This window comes from Chiloscyllium punctatum, chromosome X (genome assembly GCF_047496795.1).
Source record: "Chiloscyllium punctatum isolate Juve2018m chromosome X, sChiPun1.3, whole genome shotgun sequence".
NCBI classification, from domain to species: Eukaryota; Metazoa; Chordata; class Chondrichthyes; order Orectolobiformes; family Hemiscylliidae; genus Chiloscyllium; species Chiloscyllium punctatum.
The window spans coordinates 17676743-17699817 of record NC_092791.1 but is presented as its reverse complement, the minus strand read 5'-3'; the positions used below and the strand labels follow the sequence as shown (position 1 = coordinate 17699817).

General features: G+C 42.2%; 1 protein-coding gene across 3 annotated transcripts in view; it reads right to left on the bottom strand.

Moving 5' to 3' along the window:
- tfcp2 (transcription factor CP2) overlaps positions 1-23075 on the bottom strand; it is a 135704-nt gene that overhangs the window by 8105 nt on the left and 104524 nt on the right. For 2 of the 3 annotated variants that reach the window (XM_072567302.1, XM_072567300.1), the window contains 5 exons: positions 22975-23007; positions 22763-22828; positions 22150-22243; positions 18035-18125; positions 10847-10956 (listed from right to left, as the gene is read on the bottom strand). In XM_072567302.1, the coding sequence (XP_072423403.1) occupies positions 10847-10956; positions 18035-18125; positions 22150-22243; positions 22763-22828; positions 22975-23007 (394 nt within the window). The remainder of the gene's footprint in view (positions 1-10846; positions 10957-18034; positions 18126-22149; positions 22244-22762; positions 22829-22974; positions 23008-23075) is intronic. The other variant, XM_072567301.1, reaches the window with a different exon arrangement.

Below are 23075 nucleotides of genomic sequence, written 5' to 3'. Positions count from 1 at the left end.
GACAATTTCCTGTCAAGTGTCACCAGCTGCACAGGGCAACATCAGCCCTGCAGTATTGCAGTTCATCTATGCTCCACATTCCCTTTGATTATACGTCTTTGGTATATGGGACTTACAAATTTTTCCTCATGTTTCTCAGCGGTCTCCTGCAATAAACCCATACTTAATTTGAGACTTCAGACAATACAAATATGGAAATTACAGAAGAATATCTAATCCTCCATGAACACTACTTACATCCAACCTATAGAATCAGAGAGAATTAACCTTTTCTCCAGTCATCCGCTTACAGCCTTTGATGACAGATCAATCATTTAACAAGTTATCACAACTGAAGTCTCAACATATCAAGCAAAATGCAGGATGCTGCCACTAAACTGCAAGAAAACAATGACAAATTTATAAAAACATCCAATCCAGAATATGCACCCTAACCGCCAACTTCAATTTCTGATGCCTAAAGTAACATTTTTAATAATCCAAAAGAGTAACATATTGCATAACTCCACTTGCTTCGTGGGTGGTGGTAGAAGGCAGTTTGTGCAACTGGAGCCCAATGTGCAGTGGCATACCATGGATTAGTGTTGGGTCTGTCATTGTTGGGGATATTAATTAATGAGGAAGATGAAAATGTGAGGGACGACAGCAAGTCTTTGGATGACACAAAGATTGGTCAGTTGGTGGACAGTGAAGATGATGATATTAGGTTACAGGAGGATATAAACAATTGGACAGATCAGAGACAGATAGAATTACACCCTGAAAAATGAGGTGATACACTTTGGAAGAAGGATCAAGACAAGGATGTACTCAATGAACAGCAAGGCACTACGAAGCTCTGAGGAACAGAGGGATCTTGGGGTGTTTGCCCACAGACTCCTGATGGTGGGAGGGCAGGGTAATAGGGTAGTTAAAGGCAAGCATCTTGTATGCCTTCTTATTAGTCATGGTGCAGGTTACAACAGCAAGGAGGTTATGTTGGAGCTCTACAGAAATTTGGTCAGGCCCCAACTGGAGTACTGTGTGCAATTTTGGCCCCCACACAATAGGAAGGATGAGACTGTACTGGAGGGGGTGCAGAAAAGATTCACCAGGATGCTGTCTGGGATTGAGCGATTCAACGATAAAAAGGCGCTGCTGGATTAACAGGGGTTGCTTTCTCAGAGGCAAAGAAGGTTTTTCTGTACTACATGGTTGTATGATTCTTGCCTTATAATGCCTTCAAGGAAGTGCTTGCTTCAAGGCTGTGAATAGCTGAGAGAGGTGGTTGATTAAGAGCTACATGAAAGATGACGCATGCAGAAAAGGGGTCCAGCAGGAAAACTATTAACTCTGCAGGTACTTAGGGAAGTGTATCTTTACTTTTAGTGAATAATTATGGTTAATTAAATACTAATTCTGGAGTATAATTAATATAGGACATTGGTTAGGCCACTGTTGGAATATTGCATGCAATTCTGGTCTCCTTCCTGTTGTGAAACTTGAAATGGGTCAGAAAAGATTTACAAGGATGTTGCCAGGGTTGGAGGATTTGAGCTACAGGGAGAGGCTTAACAGGCTGGGGCTATTTTCCCTGGAGTGTTGGAGGCTAAGGGGTGACAAGTGGATGGATAGGGTAAATAGGCAAAGTCGTTTCCCTGGGGTTGGGGAGTCCAGAACTAGAGGGCATAGGTTTAGAGTGAGAGGAAAAGATATAAAAGACACCTAAGGGGCAACATTTTCACGAAGAGGCTGGTACGTGTATGGAATGAGCTGCCAGAGAAAGTGGTGGAGGCTGGTACAATTGCAACATTTAAGAGACATCTGGATGGGTATATGAATAGGAAGGGTTTGGAGGGTTATGGGCCGGGTCCTGTCAGGTGGGACTAGATTGGGTTGGGATATCTGTTCGGCATGGACTGGTTGGACCAAAGGGTCTGTTTCCATGCTGTACATCTCTATGACTCTATAACAGGGGCAGACGATCAGAAAGTGTCCAACTATCATCAGGCTTCACTACTGAGGACTTATTTGGCCGAAGACTAAAACCTGATGACATCTGTGAATCAAGCGGAGGTGGTTCTGCAGAAATGTGCTTTTTTGACAACAATCAAATCCCTGAAACTTTGATGGATTAAATCTGTTGTTGGATATGGCTTAATAAGCAAGCCTTGCATTGAGGGAAATGAACTAGGCTGAGGTGGGTTGTGCAGATGCTGGTGATTGGAGTCAAGATTAGTGTGTTTCTGGAAATGCACAGCAAGTCAGGCAGCAGAGGAGCAGCAAAATCAACGTTACGGGCAAAAGCCCTTCATCAGGAATGAGGCTGGGAGCCTCGGGGGGTGGAGAGATAAATGGGAGGGATGGGGGGGGCTGGGCAGAATGTGGCTGAGCGAGCAATGGGTGGATGGAGGTGGGGGTAAAGGTGAAAGGTCGGAGAGGAGGGTGAAACAGATAGATGGGAAGGAAGATTGACAGGTGGGACAGGTCATGAGGACAGTGCTGAGCTGGAAGAGTGGAACTGGGATAAGTTGGGAGGAGGGGGAAAAATGAGGAAACTGGTGAAATCCGCATTGATGCCATGGAGTTGAAGGGTCCAGAGGCACAAGGTGAGGCATTCTTCCTCCAGGTGGTGAGGGAGTGGCAGTGGTGGTGGCCCAGGACCTGCATGCCCTCAGCAGAGTGGGAGGGGGAGTTGAAATGTTTGGCCATGAGCAGTGGGGTTGATTGGTGCAGGTGTCCCAGAGATGTTCCCTGAAGCACTCTGCGAGAGGGCATCCAGGCTCCCCAATGTGGAGGAGACCGCATCAGGAGCAATGGATACAACAAATGACGTGTGGAAGTGCAGGTGAAACTTTGATGGATGAAGGCTGCTTTGGGGCCTTTATCCCCACCTCCATCCACCTATTGCACTCTCAGCTACCTTCTCCGCAGCCCTCCCCCTCCCCCTCCCATTTGTCCTGAGGCTCTCCGCCTCATTCTTGTTGAGGGAAAAGAGCTCAACTCCCATTGAGAAAGCCTGATTTGAAGAACTTGAGTTACAGATGGTGTCATGTGCTGAAGAACTTACAGTATATCAGTGTAAATCAGCTATTTACACAAATTCTAGTTCCCATTGAACACAACTTGCCCGTCACTACATGCCCCATTTATGCTAACTTTGGTTTGATTGTCAAACTAAAAATTAAATTTTGCTTCTCAGTTTCATGTATTGGTCTGGTCACAGAGTCAGAGTTGTACAGCATGGAAACAGACCTTTTGGTTCTCAACTTGTTGATGATTACCAGATATCCTAAATTAATCGAGACTGATTTGCCAGTATTTGGCCCATACCCCTCTAAACCTTTCCTATTCATATACCCATCCAGATGATTTTTAAAATGTTGTAATTGTACCAGCCCTCACCACTTCCTCTGGCAGCTTGTTCCAGACATGCACCACCCTCTGCATGAAAAACTTGCCCCTTAAATCTCTCCCCTCTCACCTTAAACTGATGCCCTGTAGTTTTAGGCTCCCCTGCCCCAGAAAAAAAGACCTGGCCTATTAACCCTACTCATGCTCCTGGTGTTCTGATGCTCAAGGGCCAATAGCTCCAGCCAATCAGCATCTTCATCTCGCTCAAACCCTGAAATCCCAGCAACAGTCTTGTAAATCTTTATGAACCCTTTCAAGTTTAACATCCTTTGTATAGCAGGGACACCAGAATTGAACAAAGTATTCTAAAAGTGGCTTAACCAATATCCTGTAAATTTGTTTTTTTTAGTTTATTGGTCTCTTAACCTCTCCTGCTACAATTAAGAATCAGTGGGCACACAGTCCAAGATTGCTCAGTTCCTCTACTATCTCTCATTTATTCTGTGCTGCCTTGCCTCCTTCCACCTCCAATTTTAAGATTGAGACCTATTTTCCACTTTTCTGTCCAACTGGTCAGGCTATCTCTACCTTTCTACAGGCTAAAACTTTCCCACAGACAGTCAGCCATGTAAAGAAATTGACAGATTTCCAAAAATTGGTTGTCATGGCCCCTACTTTGATGTTTAAATCTTTCAGAATAAAACTACAAGACACAAAGAGTTGCAAACAGAGCCATAAGTGTAATAAATTCTTGGTTTAAAAATACAAGTCAACCTCTGGCTCCAGCCACTAAGTCAATTTTGCATCACATTTGCCACTTAATATAAGGACTTTTACTTCATTGCCCAGAATACCACAGATGAAAAGGGATCCAAGATTGGATAAAGAGAAAAAGGGAGGCTGATGGCAGATACCGAGGGCTCAAAATCAGAAGTCCTAGAGGAGTAAAGAATGCGACAAGTTAAAAAGGAAATCAGGAGTACAAAATGGGACATGAAAGGATAATGGTAGGTAAAGGAAAATCCTAAAATATTACAAGGACAAAAAGGACAACTAGAGAAAGAGTAGGGCCCAGTCAGGATCACAGGGGTAATGTGTGCATGGAGCCAGAGGATATAGGTAAGGGTCCAAATCAATGCTTTGTGCTGGTGCTCACTTGTGATAGGGATGATATAGGTATAGAAGTCAGGGAGAAGGATTGTAATATAATTAAAGAAGTTACAACTGACAGGAGTTCGAGTAGTCAGACAGGCTTAAAAGTAGATAAATCTCCAGGGCGGAGTGACATATATCCCAGGGTGTTGAGTGAGGCAAGGGAGGAAATAGCAGGAATACTGGCAATAGTTTTCAATTCCTCAATGGCCACAGGATAGGTGCCACAGGACTGGAGGTCAACTAATGTGGTGCCATTATTCAAGAAAGGAGCAAGGGATAAACCAGGAAACTATAGGCTGGTCAATCTAACTTTAGTAGTGAGAAAGCTATTAGAGGCAATTCTGGGGGACAAAATTAATCTATATTTGGAGAGGCAGGGATTACTCAGGTTTTGTTAAGGGGAATGATTTGATTGAATTTTTTGAAGATGTGACCAGGTGTGTAGGTAAGGGCATTACGACGGCAAAGCTAAGAGCCCATGGGATCCAAGGGAAGTTGGCAAAGTGGATCCAGTATTAGCTGAATGGCAGGAAGCAGTGGGTGATGGTCAGTGGGTGTTTTTCAGACTGGTAGCCTGAGTCCAGTGGGGTCCCAAAGAGAGCAGTATTGGGACCCTTGTTGTTTGTGGTTTATATAAACTATTTTGACTTGAATGTAGAATAGCCTTAGATTACAAGCGGCTGTAGATGGGCTGGTCAGAGGGACTGAGTGCCAAATGGAATGAAATCTGGATAAGTTTAAGATGATGTACTTGGGCAGGACAAACAAGGCAGAGAATGATGAACGGAAAGATCCTGAAAAGCAGAGAGGACCAGAAGGACCTTGGTGCATATGTACACCAGCCCCTTAAGGTAGCAGGACAGGTAGATAAAGTGGTTAAGGCAGCATACGTAACAAAGGCTAACTTTTGTGCAGATGGAGATTTACTAGGATATCACCTGGACTGGAGAGTTTCTCTGAAGAGGAAAGATTGAACAGACTAGGGTTTTCCTCTATGGAAGGGGGGGGGGGGGAGGAGAGAGAGAGAGAGAGAGAGAGAGAGAGAGAGAGAGAGAGAGAGAGAGAGAGAGAGAGAGAGAGAGAGAGAGAGAGAGAGAGAGAGAGAGAGAGAGAGAGAGAGAGAGAGAGAGAGAGAGAGAGAGAGAGAGAGAGAGAGAGAGAGAGAGAAGTTCAGATGTGTAAATTTATAGGGGCCATAGACAGGAAGAAACCTTTCCTCTTGATGGAGGGATCAATGATCAGGGAACATAGATTTAAGGTAAAGGGCAGGAGGTTTACAGGAGATGTGAGGAAAAGCTTGTTTCTAAACCAAAGGGTTGATGGAATCTGGAGCTAAGGGTGGTAGAGGCAGCAACCCTCATAATATTAAGGGAGTATTGAGCTGTACACAAGGCATTCAGGCTGCAGGTCAAGTGCTAGAAATGGGACAAGACTAGTTAGTTGGCTGTTTTTAACTAGTGTAGACTTGAAGGGCTGAAAGGCTTTTTTCAGTGTAGATCTTGATTGCTCCAAGACCATGTGGGACCTTAACAATAACACTACTGAAGCCCAAATCCAAGTCTATATTACTCCCATCAACCTACTTGTCACCACCCCAAAATATTCAATTAAGCTGGTCAGATAGTGATCTTCCATCAAAATCAGGCTGATGTATCTTTATTCAGCTAAGCCTTTTTTAAAAAAGGTTTTAGACTGCCTGTCAAAATGATTTCAAATAATTTGCCCATAAAGAAAGTTAAGCTAACTGGCTTATATTATTTTGATTAATGTCTTCCTCCCATTTTGAACCACACAATATTGGTAAACCTTCAAATCTTTGGTATGGTTCCTGAATTCAAGGAAGATTGAAACGTATGGCCTGACCTGCTGTAATTACCTCCATCGTTTCTTCAAACAACCTGGGTCATTTTGTCCAGGTCTGTTGATTTATCTACTTTCAAAGATGTCAAATCTTTACAAGACCCCTAGTCCTGATGGCCTGCATCCTAGAGTTTTAAAAAAAGTGGTTACTAAGATAGCATGTGCATTGTTTTTTTATTTCTAAAGCTCCCTAGATTCAGTAAAGGCCCCATCAGATTGGAAAAAAATAGCAAATGAGCTTTACTCAAGAAAAGTCACACTAAATTCAGGAACCTACAGGTCAGTTAGCCTAACATTGTTGGAATCTGTTGAGACACTTAGAAAATCTTAATGCAATCTGACAGACTTGACATGCCATTGTAAAAGGATAATAAATTAGTCAAACGTGGAGTCTTTTGAAGCAACAGGCTACCCAGATAAAGGAGAACCGGTGGATGCACTGTACTTCGATTTCCAAATGGCATTTGACAGGGTGCCACAAAAATTACCACCCAAGTAAAGTATTAACACAAAGGACTAGTTGGCAAATAAGCAGGGTGTGGGCATAAATTGGTCATTTTCAGGTTGGCAGGATGTGACAAGTGGTGAGCCACAGGAATCACTGCTAGACCCCAATTATTTGCAGTTTACATCAATTATTTATTAAATGAAGGGAACAAATACATGATTGCTAAAGTTGCTGATGACAAAAGGATAACAAAAAAATTGTGATCAGGTGTCTCCAGAGGATTTTGACATACTAAAAATTTGTCAGATGGAGTAAATTATGGATAACTGTGAGCTGGTCCTCTTTGGCAGGAAGAATAAAAAAGGAGCATATTATTTAATGGAGAGGGATTGCACAACTCTGAGGGACAGAGGAATCTGTGCATTCTGGTACATTCATCACAAAGCTAGCATGCAGGTACAGCAAGTGATAAGGATGGCAAATGGAATACTAGCATTTATTGCAAGTGGAATGGAATAGAAAAATAAGTATGTTTTGCTGCAATTGTATAAAGATGTGGCCTAACACTCAGAGCAGACTTTTGCCCGTATATTTTCCAAGAGTGAAAACTAGCTAACTGGCCACACCCACTGCTAAGACTCATCCAATCAGTGCACCAAAAGCAGTGAGGCAAGGAAGGTAGAGTATCTTGCCCAATTCAGAACTCGACACAGAAGCTGCCAGCCAGCAGCTTCTAGATCCTGAAGTCTACCAGTTGAGGCAAACTCCTCAGAGGATCTAGCATTAAGGTTTCTTTCGCTCCTTGCGCAGTGGGGATCAAGGGCAAGAGAATTGCTTTCAGAGATCATCCCCTTGCGTGCTACCCATATCTCCAACTGTCCCCCAGATTGGGCCTAAATCTATAGGAATTTAGAAAAATGAGAGGGGATCTTATTTAAACACAAGATCTTGAGGTGTCTTATCAGACTGGATCCTAAAAAGGATGTTTGAGAGACTAGAACTAGGCAACACAATTTATAACTAAGGTGCCTCACATTTACCAGGGAGATGTTGAGGATTTCCTCTGTCTCCGAAGGATGGGAGACGTTGTAGCTTTCTTCCCTAGAGAATGGAGGAGGTGGGAGTTATTGAATATATTTATGCTAGAAATAGGTACATTCTTGACTAACAAGGGAGTCAAAGGTTATCATGAGTAAGCAGAGACATGTAATTAAGACTGATCAGAGTATGGCTTTAATCTTATTGATTAGCAGTGCTGGTTAGAGGGGCTGAATGGCCACCTCCTACTTCCAATTCATATGTTTGTAATATCTACCCTCATACAAAGTTTTTGTTTTCTATCAAGTAGTTCAGATTCACCCTCCTCAATGCAATCATCAGTCTCATTTCATGAAGGTAACCCTGCAGACATTCATTAAGAACCTTACTTACATGCATCTTTTGTGGCTCTTTGAGGCCTTACTCTTGTTATTGTTCTGCTCTTAGCACACAAATAAAACATTTGGATTTGTCTTCACTTGACTGGGCAGAATTTTCTTAAATTTTTTTCCCCCTTGAAATTTTACCCTTACATTTACTGCATGTAACTGTCGCAATTTTGGGGTCTGACAAGCGTTATTTTTTGCCCCATTTCACCCTCTTTGCAACTTGTCAGGAGACATTTCATTGTCTGAGGTGCCCTCTACTTCAGAGTCAAACTTACTTAACAGATGGAAATACTCATTGATATACTGCTAACTACTAAACAACTACCCCATGACCCCATGTAGCTTCAAGAACATTTGGGTTGCTCAGTTGTCTCTAACTACAGGCTTTCTACTTTTACAATAATCTTCAAGCTACTTATATCAGGCATACACTTTTATCATCTCCAAGTTACTCTGAGGGGTTAGGAGGAGGACCACCTTGCAGAGGTGACTGGGTAGGTGGTAGCCTTTGTCACTTGTGTACCCAGATTGATGCCAGGTTCCTGTCTGGTTTTATTAATGGACCTCATGATTGGCTATAACTGATTGATGCAGAGGACAATTAAAATAGAGCCAGCCACATCGCTGTGGGACTGGTGTCACATATCAGGCAAACCAAGGAAAAACACAGATATCCTTCTCTAAGACATGCCTGTGAACAAGATGGGTTTTCTTTTTAAATGAAAACCATTAGTTTCTCAGTCAGTCAATCTATTGAGCTTTTAATTCCAAATTTATTGATTCTGTGAATTTAAATTCCACCAGCTGCCACTGTGGGTTTTGAATCCCTCACCTCAGGATTATTTACCCTGTTTGAGGAAAGAACGTTGGCAAGGACATGGGAAGAGCTCCTTGTTGTTTGACTAGTTACACAGCATATTTCACATCAACCTGCAAAGGCAATGAATCCTCCATTTATCACATCAGAAGGATGAGCAATACAGCAAATAGTGCAGTGTTGAAATCTCAGCTGAAATTGCACTGAGATCTGAAATGTGCTTCCAACAGAGCATTCGGACTCAATCAAAATTGCTACCAAGTCAAACAAGACTCACAACATATGCTTTAAACACAAGCACTGTGTAGATGGTGTGTGTGGTGTTGCAGTGCAGGTGCCTTGTCCAACATCAGCGAATTAACTCTCTATAGATAGATATGGAAGCAATGACAATAATCCCAAGATAAAATAGATAAGAACATGAACCTCCTGGATTCTTCACCTCTATTTTTCAGTTAGCTTTTATCATGAGTTTTTGGTTTACTCACACTTACAGTCAGGCAAAAATCCAAACTATAACAGGGAGCTGACCTGAGCTAAGAATAGCCATGGGAAATCAATGAGCCTTCCAAATTCAAACAGACAAGACAGTAGCACAAGGGTAAACACACAAGCAAAATAGAATGTTCCAGATGAATTAGTTTTAAGGCAGAGTCACAACTCTTCACAACTGCGCACTTTAAAACTCGTGGCCAAGAATGGGCCTGCTCCAAAGGAGAGTGTTGAAAAGCAAACAATTCTTACAGTCAGACTCCTACAACTTATACAGCTGACCAACTTTCCACGCTGAACCGGTCCCATTTACCTGCATTTGGTCCATATCCCTCTAAACTTATCAACTTACCTGTCCAAATATCTTTTAAATGTTGCAACTGCCCCTGCATTGATCACTTCCTCTGACAGTTCATTCCACATACCTTGTGTGTGAAAAAGTTGACCCTCAGACCCCTTTTAAATCTTTTTCCACCTACCTTAAAAATATGCTTCCTAATTTTCATCACCCCTACCCTTGGGAAAGACCTTTGTTATTTACCCTATTCCCCTCATAATTTTATAAGCCTCTTTAAAAAAAAAGTCATCCCGCAACCTCCTAAGCTCCCAGTGAAAAGTCATCCCAGAGTAACCAGCCTCTCCTCATAACTCAAACCCTCAAGTACCGGTAACATCCCCTTAAATCTTTTCTCGCAGGGCAACCAGAACTGCAACAGTACTCCAAAAGTGGCTTCACCAACATCCTGTACAATGGCAACATGACATCCCAACTCATACACTCTATGGTCTGAGCAACAAAGGCAAGCATGCCAAACTTTTTTAAAAAAGGAGAAAGTGAGGACTGCAGATGCTGGAGATTCTCCTGTTCCTTGGATGCTGCCTGACCTGCTGCGCTTTTCCAGCAACACATTTTCAGCTCAAACTTTTTTAAAACCACCCTATGAAAATTGCATCGCAGGTACAAAGAACTATCAGCCTCTTTTGAAGTAGAGGTTTGCATGTCGTACATGCATACACAAAAAGGAGGAGCATTTTATCCCCCACCAGACAAGCCTGCACAAAGCATGGCAAATGAAATTGATTTCAGTATGTTAGAGTGTGGTACAGGTCGTTCTGCTTATAACATGCATTGTGTTAATGTGAATTCGCTGTAACATGATTGACATATGGGGGGTGCAGTTTCTAAAGTGCAAACCTTTAAAACATGCATTGGCTGTAACGTGATTACATCGCCAACACTAAGCGCTGTTTCTAAAATGTGATTTTTCTATAATGCAGGATATAGAAGGACTGACTGTACGCAAATTTACTTACCATAGAAAGAACAGCTTACAGAATCACCGTTTTCATGTTTATGCTGCTGCTGTTCTCGAATTTGTTGTAATTCCTGACAAACATAAATCGTCAGCCTTGGTCTGACCATCCTGAAGGGAAAAATATGAATTATTACACTTGTTACACTGCAATGTAATGAAATGACAAAAAAAGTTCACGATAAAAAATATAAAAAAGCTTAGCATGAGAATTAATAAAAAGAGAGATGATTGGTTCCTAAGCTACTCATTACAAGACAAAATCTAAATCCAAAATAATATAAAATAGAACCAGGAACAAGTCTTGCAGCCTCAAGTCAGTCCACCAGTTAGATCACAACTGGTCTGCACCTTAATACATACTACCTGCCTTAGTTCTAGAACTCTAATGTTCTGACCTAAATTAATTGTTACAGCCAGGTGGGGTTCCCACCATCTTCAGGCTAAAATATTAGTTTGCAAACTTTCAATTGACCCAGTTGCAATAGATTCTATTTTTTTTTAAGATGGCGTGGTGTGGGGCATGCTGAGGAAGGAGGAGAAAGTGAGTTCTAGATATCTACTGGCCTTTGAATATAGTTTAAGGAAATCAAACCGAGCTTACTCAACTTATTTGTTAGCCACTTAACTGCACCCCTGCCAAGGCTGCTATTCCCACTTTGAGGTCTGATGCCAGAACAGAAAATGGTTACTCCAGATAGGATGCCACCAGAACTCTGTACAGCTGAACTCTAATTTCTTCCCTGTGTATTGTAGCCCTCGTTGGATAACAGTCAACATCCAATTTGCTTTTTAAATTGTTTGTACTTGTTCACTGATCTGCAGTGGTTTTCTTTTACACCCGAGTCCCAATATTCAGCTGCTCCTCCATAATTTTGAACAGCTCACCATTTAAAAAACCAAAACTCTTTTGTTAGTCTAAAGTGGCTCACCTCACACACCCCACACTGAACTCAATCTGCCAGAGTTTTGACCACTCACCAAGTATAACTTATGGCTTCCATCCACACAATACCTCAAAAGTACTTCGCTCGCTGGGAAGTGTATAAGGACATTGTGGTTGTGTCGTGTAAAGTGCTATTGAATGCAAATGCTTCCCTCCTCTAAATACTCACTACCCGTTGTGTATGACAGTCTTACCAATTCCTATCCAAAAACCTTTGTCACTAGTTCCACATACTTCTAATTGTATTAACTTCAAAAACACTATTCTAGTATCACAACGCTTCAAAAGGAGAAATCAAGTCAAAACACAATCCTACCTGGAAATATACTCATCTCAGTATTATGTGCAGTTTTGTCTGAAGAGCTATTGAAAACAAGATTGGGTACTCCTCCAATTAGAAAACATTAACTCATACAGATAGTGAAAGCTGCAACACAACTTGAGAACTTCAGTCTTGTCCTGTGGAGAACCTTGAACTTTAATCAAGCTTTCTGAATTTGAACTTCATGAGCAGAATTTTGGCCTGATAGTTATGGTCAAACAAGGATCTTGACTTTGCACTGTGTGGGAAACAGTGATGCTCCATGCACTGGCTAAATAATAGCTGCAACATGATAACTGTTGTCCAATTAAGGATGTTGGGCAGGTTCTCAAAGTTAGGGGTTTTCCAGTTTGGTAAAAGCAGCAGAATGAAGTTCAGCCTGTGGGAGAGGACTTGGCAAAATGGCAGCACCCTTTTTGCAACTTTTATTGGTCTTAAACATAATGGCCTTAGCAACTGGGCCAAAGTTGTGAAGGGGTTGGGGCAATCTCCGACTGCAGCAGTGCCAGCCAGATGGGAAGAACCCCAAAGCAGCCTAGAGCACTGGCCATCCCAGACCATCACTGGGAGGACACCTCCCAGCAGCTAGTTTTGTTCCCAATGCCACAAGGAGCACAAAAGCCATTTACTTAAGAGCCTATCTATCTCATCCCAAAATAGTGACGAGAAACTGGCATGCTCACCAGCCTCCATACTCGTGCTCATGAAATGCTAGCGCTATGTCAAAAGGCCAATGATGCAGACAACGGACCCGAAACAACAAATGCTGTACCCAAGCTTTGTAATGTATAACTGTTCAACTTTCAACATGCATACCGTTGAGGAGGTCAGGATACGCCCCAGTACCTTGTACAAGACTGCTGTAAAATTTGAGTTGTATTCATCACAAATGGTGAGCAACGTGAACATTTACTTGGTCATGAGTAGATTGGAGGCAATGGGAGTCTTCCCCAGCATGAAGAAAAATGATTTAATAATTGTGAAAAGTTGAGTAAATCACTTTGAAAAAAGGCGACCTGACCATCTCCTAAGGCTTGAGTGGGAGAAAGATAATTTAAATTATTTTGAATTGCCATATGTTTCTCGTCATGCAGCTTTCTGAACTTAAGCACATATCCAATTTCTTTCCTATATTAGGAGAGGAATATTTTCAGTCAATGACAATTTGGAAAAAAAAAAAGTGGTTCACAATTGGAAACTGCCAGCATGAGGGTGCACATGCGTGTGCTTTGGAATTCTTTACTCTAGACAGCAGAGATGAATCTTGCCTGGAAGAAATAACTTATTTTCATCTTAACTGAAGAATCCTTTATTTCAAAAAAAAAGTCTGAGTCCCCCCCGAAGGGAAATATCCCTTCAGCATCTGTGTTGTTGATCCCTCTCAGAATCTTGTGTTTCAATAAGATTCTCCTTGGAGGTGCTGGTGTTGGACTGGGCTGTACAAAGTTTAAAAATCACACACCAGGTTATAGTCCAACTGTTTTATTTGGAACCATTAGCTTTCGGAGCGCTGCTCCTTCATCAGGTGGTTGTCTTCTTTGTGTCTCTCTCTCTCTCTCTCTCTATAACCCTCCTTAGTGTGAACCTCCAAAGATCAGAGGGTGGAGGGCTTGCCTACCTCTGGAGTGTCCCAAGAGAAGACTGAAGGCTGGTTCCTCCCCTGACTGAGTACCTCTTGGCACAACCACCCGATGAAGAAGCAGCGCTCCGAAAGCTAGTGGTTCCAAATAAAACAGTTGGACTATAACCTGGTGTGTGATTTTTAAACTTTGTACAGCCCAGTCCAACACCAGCACCTCCAAATCATCCAAAAACCTTGGTATGAATGAGGTAGTTAGTAATGTCTGGAGTAGGGAGATGCAGAACAAACAGTATTTCAACGAGCCACCAACACTGCAGCACAGAGGAACTATGAAAAGCAGAGAAAAATCACCTATACAGTGTATTCAAACAGAATGGGTACCCAACGAACACAGTCCACCGATTTCTCAGCAACAAACCCCAACGAGCAGACAAAACATGTCCAGAAACCCTAGCCACTCTCCCCTACATCAAAGACATCCTGAAAATGACTGCCATACTACTCAGACCTCTTAGCTTCATGAGGACGTAGGTTTGCTTGCTGAGCCAGAAGATTCAGACGTAACAGAGAGCCTCTGGAAGCAGCACTGATGGTATGGTCTGCTTTTTATTTGTGTTTAGGTTTCCTTGGGTTGGTGACATCATTTCCTCTGGTGATGTCATTTCCTGTTCTTTTTCTCAGAGGGTGGGGGGAAAAAAAAGCAGAACCTCAACCGGAGCTACAAATCTTCTCAAAACTCAGGAATGCATTATGACGACCAGATATTAGGGGTCTTAGTATGTACCCTGTTGGGTTGGGGTCAGACTTGGTGTTTGGTCTATATGGAATATTGTTTCCCTTTAAAGGAGCTCAAATCAGTGGGTCCTACAGCCCATCCCTCAAAAGGTTGAGAAACCAATCCCATTCACTCAGTGTGGTCACAGCTATTATTTTCCTCATCGCACGTTCGATATCCAGTACAACGGAAGGCGACAGTGGGTGCTCTCTGGCCAGTGGTTTCCAGCCTCTAACCTCTACAATGCTGAGGGGCATTGAACATCCAGATCTCTTTCCAGATCGCCCTTTCCACGAACACCATGGGCTTCCCCAGGTACTCATCCAACCCACTGACTTGAGCCTTCACCTGCCCGTTCTCCCTCAACCCCCACAAAGTGATGGTCACACATCACAACTCTCCATCTCCCACCTTGAGGCCAGGGTGCTCCTGTGGATCAACTGCTTCCCACATTACCCCCTTCCCATTCATACTTTACCATATTGTCAACCGCTCAACCCTGGCAGATTCTGTAAATCCACCCTTCACAGTTGTCATCTTCCCTTCCTTACAGCCTCCAGATTACCCTCTTCCAACAGTCCCGTCCCAAAGAATGGGTTTGTGAGTTCTCCTCCCATGGCAGCCATTCCCCTGGTCATCACCCTCCCCTTTCCCTCAACACCTGTGGATGAACCCGATGGACTGACTGCATCCCACCCCCTTGAGTGACCTGACCAGACGAGAAGTGTCCAGACCCCCGACCGATGGCTGTATGTTTCCCTGACCACATTAGTCCTGCCCCCAGATATTGCTATGGAGCCGTTGGACTGACTGTGACCTACTCCCTGGGCTGTAGAAACACAGACCCTGACTGAGATCACTGCAGCCAAATGCCTGTAGTGGGATTGGAGGTGACCTTTGATTTGTTTCGCCAGAAGCAGTGATTGATGGGTGCCTGGATGGATTTTGCTAAGAATTTGAGCTATGGCAATTTGCTTGCAAAGTGCCTGCCATTTAAGCTTCTGGCACATAGTGTAACTAGGAGATTGATTCAGCACTCTGCTGTGTAAGATGTCTGCACCATTGACTGAACAGCAAAGTAAGCTGTCTGGATGTGTGACTGTGCTAATTGAGGCAAGGCAGGGATGCTAACAGTAAGCCAGTAGGGGCAACGTGAACAAGCATTAAGATTAGATTACTTTTTAGATTACTTAGTGTGGAAACAGGCCCTTCAGCCCAACAAGTCCACACCGACCCTCCGAAGAGCAACCCGCCCAGACCCATTCCCCTACACCTAACACTACGGGCAATTTAGCATGGCCAATTCACCTCACCTGCACATCTTTGGACTGTGGGAGGAAACCCACGCAGACACAGAGAATGTGCAAACTCCACACAGAGTCGCCTGAGGTGGGAATTGAACCAGTGTCTCTGGCACTGTGAGGCAGCAGTGCTAACCACTGTGCCACCGTGCTGCCCACTGCCACCGTAAATGAGCAGCCCTCAGATGCAGCTTGGTCTAATCTGTGAGCTGGGTGCCTGTGTCTGTGTGCAAAGTCTTTCAATGTTGGTTGGTGGAGCACTCTGATGCAGGTCTGTGCTCCCAGAGTATCCAGCAAGTAGATCAGAGAATTGCCCTCTTGGCACCCATCAGATGGCAGTGTCTGTGGACAAGAAGTACACTTAACTGGTACCCATGGATTGTGTCCCAAGAGCAACATGGAGGCTGGTCACACACTCCATGGCCGATTTCTGCTCTGACATCCATGGAGAGATTTCACAATGGCTAGCTTGTTTGGTACGCTTGGTAAGATAGGAAGCTGAATATTGAGAGGCATATTCAGCTGTCAACAAGTTGGTTATTAAGTTATAATCCTCCACTGCCTGGTGAATGCCTCATTCAGCAAAAGAGATAAAACATGAAGTGGGATGCTTCCGACATTGAGATAAGCATCACTGGATATCTTGTCCAATTCTGCCACATATCTCACCATCACCATGGCACACAGACCTCTAACAATCTGCCTTTTCACAACTTGGTTTCCTACTTATCTTTGTATCAGCAACAAACCTGGCTACAAAAGAGTTGGTCACTACATGCAAGTCATTAGTCGATTCTAAGTATCTGAAGCCCTAACATTGATCCCTGAGTCACTCTACTATAATGCATTTGTTAACATGAAAATGACTCAATCATCCTAATTCTGTTGCCCGTTAGTTAGTGAATCCTTTTTCCACGCTATTATTTCCAACACCATGAGCTCTGACCTTCTGCAAAAACTTTTCTTATGTGGCACTTTATTGAATGCTTTTTGGAAATCCAATTGTATTCTTGCAGTATTGCAACAGCTACCTCAAACAACATACATGCTTTGAATATGTGAACATCCTCAACTGGCAGCTGAAGGCAAGCTAGCTGCTCTCCCAGTCTGCATCTTTCTATGAAGCTGAAAGTTGTTTCAAGAATATAAGTGGTATTAACTTCAAATGGTGCGGCTATAAAGATTAAGATTCCTAATTTAAGGAGGGTAATAGATATAAGGTTATATCTATTGGAAAAGATTAAGGACAGGACTTACTTGCATTGGAAAAGAGAATGGACTTAGTTGGGATAATCAGCATAGCTTTATGCAGGGAAGGTCTCATCTCACATGTTCGAGATGGCGACATGGGTAGGACAGTGGATGTTGTCTATATGGACTTTACTAAAACATTTGATAAGGTCCTAACAATTAAGTTGCACAGGATTCACAGTGAGCTAGTAAGTTGGATACAAAATTGAGTTGGTCGTAGAGAACAGAGGGAAGAAGTGGAGGGCTGGTTTTCTGACTGGGGGTCTGTGACCAGTGGTGTCCTGCAAGAATCAGGGGGTGGGATCTCTCAATTTGGATGAAAATATAGGTGGTGATCTGATGAGTAAGTTTGCAGATGACATGAAAATTGGTGGAGCTGTGGACAGTGAAGAAGGTTGGCAAAAGACAGCATGATATAATTAGTTGGAAAGTTGGGCAGAGAAATGGCAGATGGGCTTAAATCCAGAAAACTGTGAGGTGATGCATTTTGGGAGGTCAAATGCAAGAGGAAAGTAAATGTCAGGACCCTTAGGAGTATTGATAAAAAGAGGGATCTTGGGGTGCAAGTCCATAGCTCCCTGGAAGTGGCAACAAAAGTGGATAACCCACTTGTGGTAAAGTGGTAAAGAAGGCATGTGGCATGCTTGCCTTTATTGGGCAGGTCACTGAGTATAGAAGTTGGCAAGTCATATTGTAGCTGTATAAAGTTTTAGTGAGGTCACACTTGGAGCTGTGTGCGCAGTTCTGACAACCACATTACACAAAGTATGTGGGAGCTTTGGAGAAGATGCAAAAGAGATTTGCCAAGATGTTGCCTGGCTTGAAGTGCATTGGCTATAAAGGAGAGGTTGAACAAACTTGGATTATTTTTACGAGAGTTGGAGGAGAGGGGTGGCGTCTTGGTTGGTGCAGATATGATGGGCTGAAGGGCCTGTTCCTGTGCTGTACTGTTCTACATACATTAAAATGTTTAGTACAATACATTTGAAGCTGAAACACAAGGCACACTTACCTTCCTTTGAGGGCATTGAAGAGTCGGATTCCATCTGCAGGGCCACATATTTGGATAACGTCATCTCTCGTCAGCTTTAGCAGATCGCCACCTGTGGATGGAGGCAATAGAAATTCAAAACTTCCTGGTGGTGTTGCAAAATGGAGGAAATTTGCACAGTACTACTGATCCCATGAAGGTCCAGTGAGACACTGCCATGATTTTGTCTAACTGGAAAATATGGAAGAATTATTGGTCAGGTTGCATAATTAGTATGCTTAGTTAGTTACTTCATGGATCAGCATACTTAAGAGTTAACTTCCTGCTCATCCAGTTCAGGGCACTGTACCTTCCTTCAAAAAAAAAATACTCAAGTAAAAATAGCACTTTAAACATTTTATCTTAAAAAAAATCACCTAATTATACAAATTATGTTCCTCAATAGATCTATATAAATCCATGTTACATTAATACCAGTTTGGGGCTATACACATTATTAACTCTCTTCCACAAAATCCAAAAAAGTGGATAGAGAAGACTGGCTGGTCTACTGATCACCAACCCAATTGTAATGACATTTACTTTGCCTTGTAGCCATGTAACCTCCGAGGAGAAACTATTTAAAAATGCATTGCCAAACCTGAAATATTCCTTTCTAACCCCTGGAGGTGGTCAAAAACAACCTCCAGGAAAATAAAAGATACATTTAAAAAAAAAATCAGTTTCATGCTGGAACGGAAAATGAATCCCACTTGAACTGTATCCAAAAACTTTTAGGTTCAAAGAACAAGCTCAAGTCTCCATGTTTTGTGACCACCTTTCCAATTTGAATAAAATTCTAAAGATATATTCTACATGAAGGCTCACTGAGCAGCTCAGAAGACAGTCAGCAAAAGACTCAAGAATTGTTCACATTAATCTTATCTGATTGAGAGAAGGGGAAATAAAAAAGAGAAAGCAAAAGATGAAAATCCAAGACTTCAAGTTTCCAAAGTATGTCCAGATGGCAAAAACACATTTACATCGCACCTCATCACATTCTCACGATGTTGCAAAACACTGCGCTTCATTGTATATGAGGTAACGCTGAAGTGCCATCAATGTTGCTATGCAAGCAAATGCAGCAGTCAATTTGCGCATAGTCATACTGCGAATTAAAGAATTTTTTAGTGGGGTTGGTTTGAAGCAAGAATGCTAGTCAGGACAAAGGGAAATCTCCCTGTTCTCCCAACAGTGTTGCAGTCTATTTCACAATGAACTAGACAGCTAGACCAAGAATCTATCATCGCTGCTGTAATGCTGCAACTCCAAAAATCCAGTAATCACCAATAACCAGACAAAAAGTCCTAGATTATGTACTTATGCTCCAAAGTAGGGCAGTGCTCGTAAATGGGGAAAAAGTGGAGCCAGATTGTTCAGTTTATTTCACAAGCAACTTATTTTGAAATCAGGTGCATTACATGAATAGAAAGGATGACTGTCAATGGCAGCTTTCTCAAACCAAAGTCTCCATCAGTTCAGACAACGGCAGCGAACCTATAGATGCTCCTTAACCAATAAGATGGAAAGAATAGTGAATGTTATTCAATTTACTGCTTCATAACACCCTCAAAATAGTCCAAAGTGCTTTGCAACCAAGGGTCATTTTTGAAGTGCAATCATTATGCAAGCAAATGCAGCCGCCAATTTGCGCATAGTAAAGTCTTAAAAACAGCAACTAAATGAAGTAAAACAAATAGTGTTTGTGTAGCGCAAATTGTCAAACATTAACCAGGGGAGGATTCCACTTTCTTAATAGTGCCATGGAACTTTATATGCCATGTGAGCTGACAGTCAAGGGACCACTTAGCCTCACATCCAAAAGGTGCGCGAGTGTACCTTGAATGGGGCTTCAACCCACAACTTCCTGATTTAGGAAAGGATGCTTTAGTAGTGGAACGTTGACACAAAATGCACGAACAAGCTCTACAGTGACCTTTTTAAAATAAAGTTTTCTTTGGCAGAATCCGCAAAAGCAGTTTCCTGAACTACCCACCCCTGCCACAACAAAACTCTGGCAACACCAGGGAGCTCTTCCAAAGCAGTGGAAACCTTGGAGTCTCTGTATCAAATGGAATAAAAACTTGCGTTTATACAGCACCTAAATTACATTCAACTGATTCAACTCAGTACTTTCGAAATAAGTTGGTTATGTAGGCAATTGCGCACATTCACTTCAGAAGGTGTCATGTGACAAAATGAATTACCAAAACATTTTTTGTTTGTGTTAGCTGGAGATACGACTTTGGCTAGGATAGTGGACGACTTTGCAGTCTGCTTCCAACACCATCGGAGTGTCAAGTATCGCCCACCTGAACAGGCAGAGAAGACCTGACTGACATCTCTTCTGACAAAGTGTCTCCAAAGATTACAACATTCTCTCTACAAAACCATCAAGTATGTGAGGCCCTCTGAATCATGGGCAAGAGCAAGACAAACTCAACTAAACTGGTAGGTAGGACGGTTTAGCAGTTAGATGAGCTCAGAGAACCTGTCGCAACAATCTTGTGTGAACCATTGAAGGTAGAATAGTTTTACATGGAATGAATGGCTGACATGTGCTGTACATTCTAACTAGTCAATGGTAATGTTAACATTTTATACAAATCTCCAACATTCCTTTCAATCCAACCCTACCAGCATAACCTATTCTTGTCTCCCTCATGTAGTCCACAGCTACATCTTTAATGTGTCTACACTATTTGCTTCAACCGCTCCATTTGGTACTAAATTCCACATTTTGCCCATTCTCTAGATAAGGAAGTTTCGCCTCACATCATAGAGGGATGTAGAACAGAAGTTATCATTTTATCTCATATTTTGCAAGAACATGGAGTCTCATTCTCCTGAGTTCCCTTTTGGTTTCACAGTGACCATCTTGTCTTTATATATTGGAGACTCCGAGTTTTGGATTACTCCATTAAATGGAAACATCTCTCTGCCTTTACTATCAAACACTCATATTTAAAAATCTTTATTAAGTCACCCCTTTATTCTGCATTTTATGTTTTCTTGATGACCAGTACTTTGGATATCAATTTCATAAGCTCTGTGCTTTTTTCAAACTATGCCCTGTACCTTATTTACAATAAAAAAAATGTACTGTGCATAACAATACAAACATGATCTAACCAAAGTTCAATATTTTTGCTGACTTGTTGACCCTTTTTGAATATCGTCATCACATTTCTCCAGTCCATGACGTCTTACAACTGTTCACTTAAAAATATTTTGTATTTCTATATTTGTCTCCGCACTGTGTCTAGAAAGAAATAATTGCAGTCCAAATTAAGCGCATATTGTCTGCTACCAGAGCTATGTAATCCCCCTTTTCTGGTAATGTGCAGAAGACAAATCTTTTCGCATACATCAAGCCTTTTAATTCCCTATCTCACCCTAACCTTTCAGGTCTCTCACTTAATGTCACCATTCACTCAACATTCGTTTCATCCCTTCTCAGCTCCAAGCTCCTACTTGTACTGTCCCCTCTCAGACTCATGAGGTTTAAATTAAAACCTAATACATCTCCTCTAAACTCATTCTTTCAGAGGTTCACTTTAAAGCTGAAATTCCTTTCTTCCCTTCAGCCATGGTTTCTTCCAAATAAAACCTATAGTTTGAAGAGGCAGAGTTTGGTATTAGCTACTTGTCTCCACTACTCTTTTCAATTTGGACAATATTGTGCAGTCCGTGGCTAGGCACCTTTCTAAACAAAAATCTTACTAGGTGGCACTGAGGCACTTTAACAAGTGTCCTTTCTCCTCATAATCTGGACTTCATTGGGGTGTTTACCTGCAATGAAGTGCAACATGCCCATTTTCCACACAAGCCACTCTTGAAATCCCACTGAAGACTGCAACTTGACATTAAACTTGAAAAGTTAAGTTGGTGCTGTGGGCATTTTACGACTGAAACTTAGGAGAAGCTGCAAACATAGATCAAGGATCACATGCTGCACTAAGACTTTCTTCTTCTTGCCCAACTGAATCTAAACCTAGGTCCTCAAGATGAAAGGAACGTGTTGCAACCAATTCCTGCATGCCAGGTAGTTGTGCTAAATATTTTCACCCAAATAAAAGTTAATAAGCAAAAGGTACCAGAGAAGTTTGCGAAGAGCCTGCAGTATGGAGAAAATCGATTTCTGTGCAACCACTGCTGAGCGTCCTGAGGTGTGGCTGTTGGCAACAGATTCTGCAAAGATAAAGTTGCAAGTCTTAGACATGAGCCCTGAAATGTACACACAGATACAATGACCCAAGAGTACATTAGGAGCTGGCTAAGATGAGTGCAAACTCCACTGGAGTCACTCAGTCACACATACCAACAAGTGTCAGCGACTTTCCTGGATGCTAAACTGAGCCATTTGGTGCACTACCGAACTAGGGGAAAACTACAGTCCATAATGTTCCATACAAAATTTAACATATCACCAAACTAGCTACTTCACCCCAACATTTGGGGAGTGAAAGAACTGGAATCCTTCGCCACAATGATAAATAAAGAAAAGTCGTAATTAAATATATTGGAATCCCACTTAAACAACAATAGCTTGAATCAGTTTTTTCCCCTGGTCACATGACCAATTTGCTAAATTGCTCAAAATTGAGGGGTCAAAGGTCTCTCTCCAACTTCAGAGCAGTCCTTGTGGGCAACATTAAACGTAACTCTCAAAATTGAGTCTGTTTGCACTTTGGCAACAAAAGCCCCTACCTGATTTTCGGAGACGGGAGACACGGACAGTTCCCGACAAGCCCACTTGCGAAAGGTTCCCAGTGTCTGACAAGAAAAAGTTACTTGTGAACTTCTGCAAAAACCTAAAAGTGATTTTCACTTTGGATGCATGTACACATGCATGTACAGTTTCTTTGTATACAAATTGAAAGAAATCAAAAAAATCTTATGAGAGAAAAAAAATCACTTACCAAATCTAGTGAAAATTCAATAGAATTATTGAGCTGAAATTGTACAGAGCATGAGGTGGTATTTTTTTGAAAGCGTCCAATAGCCATCGAAAAGTTGATGC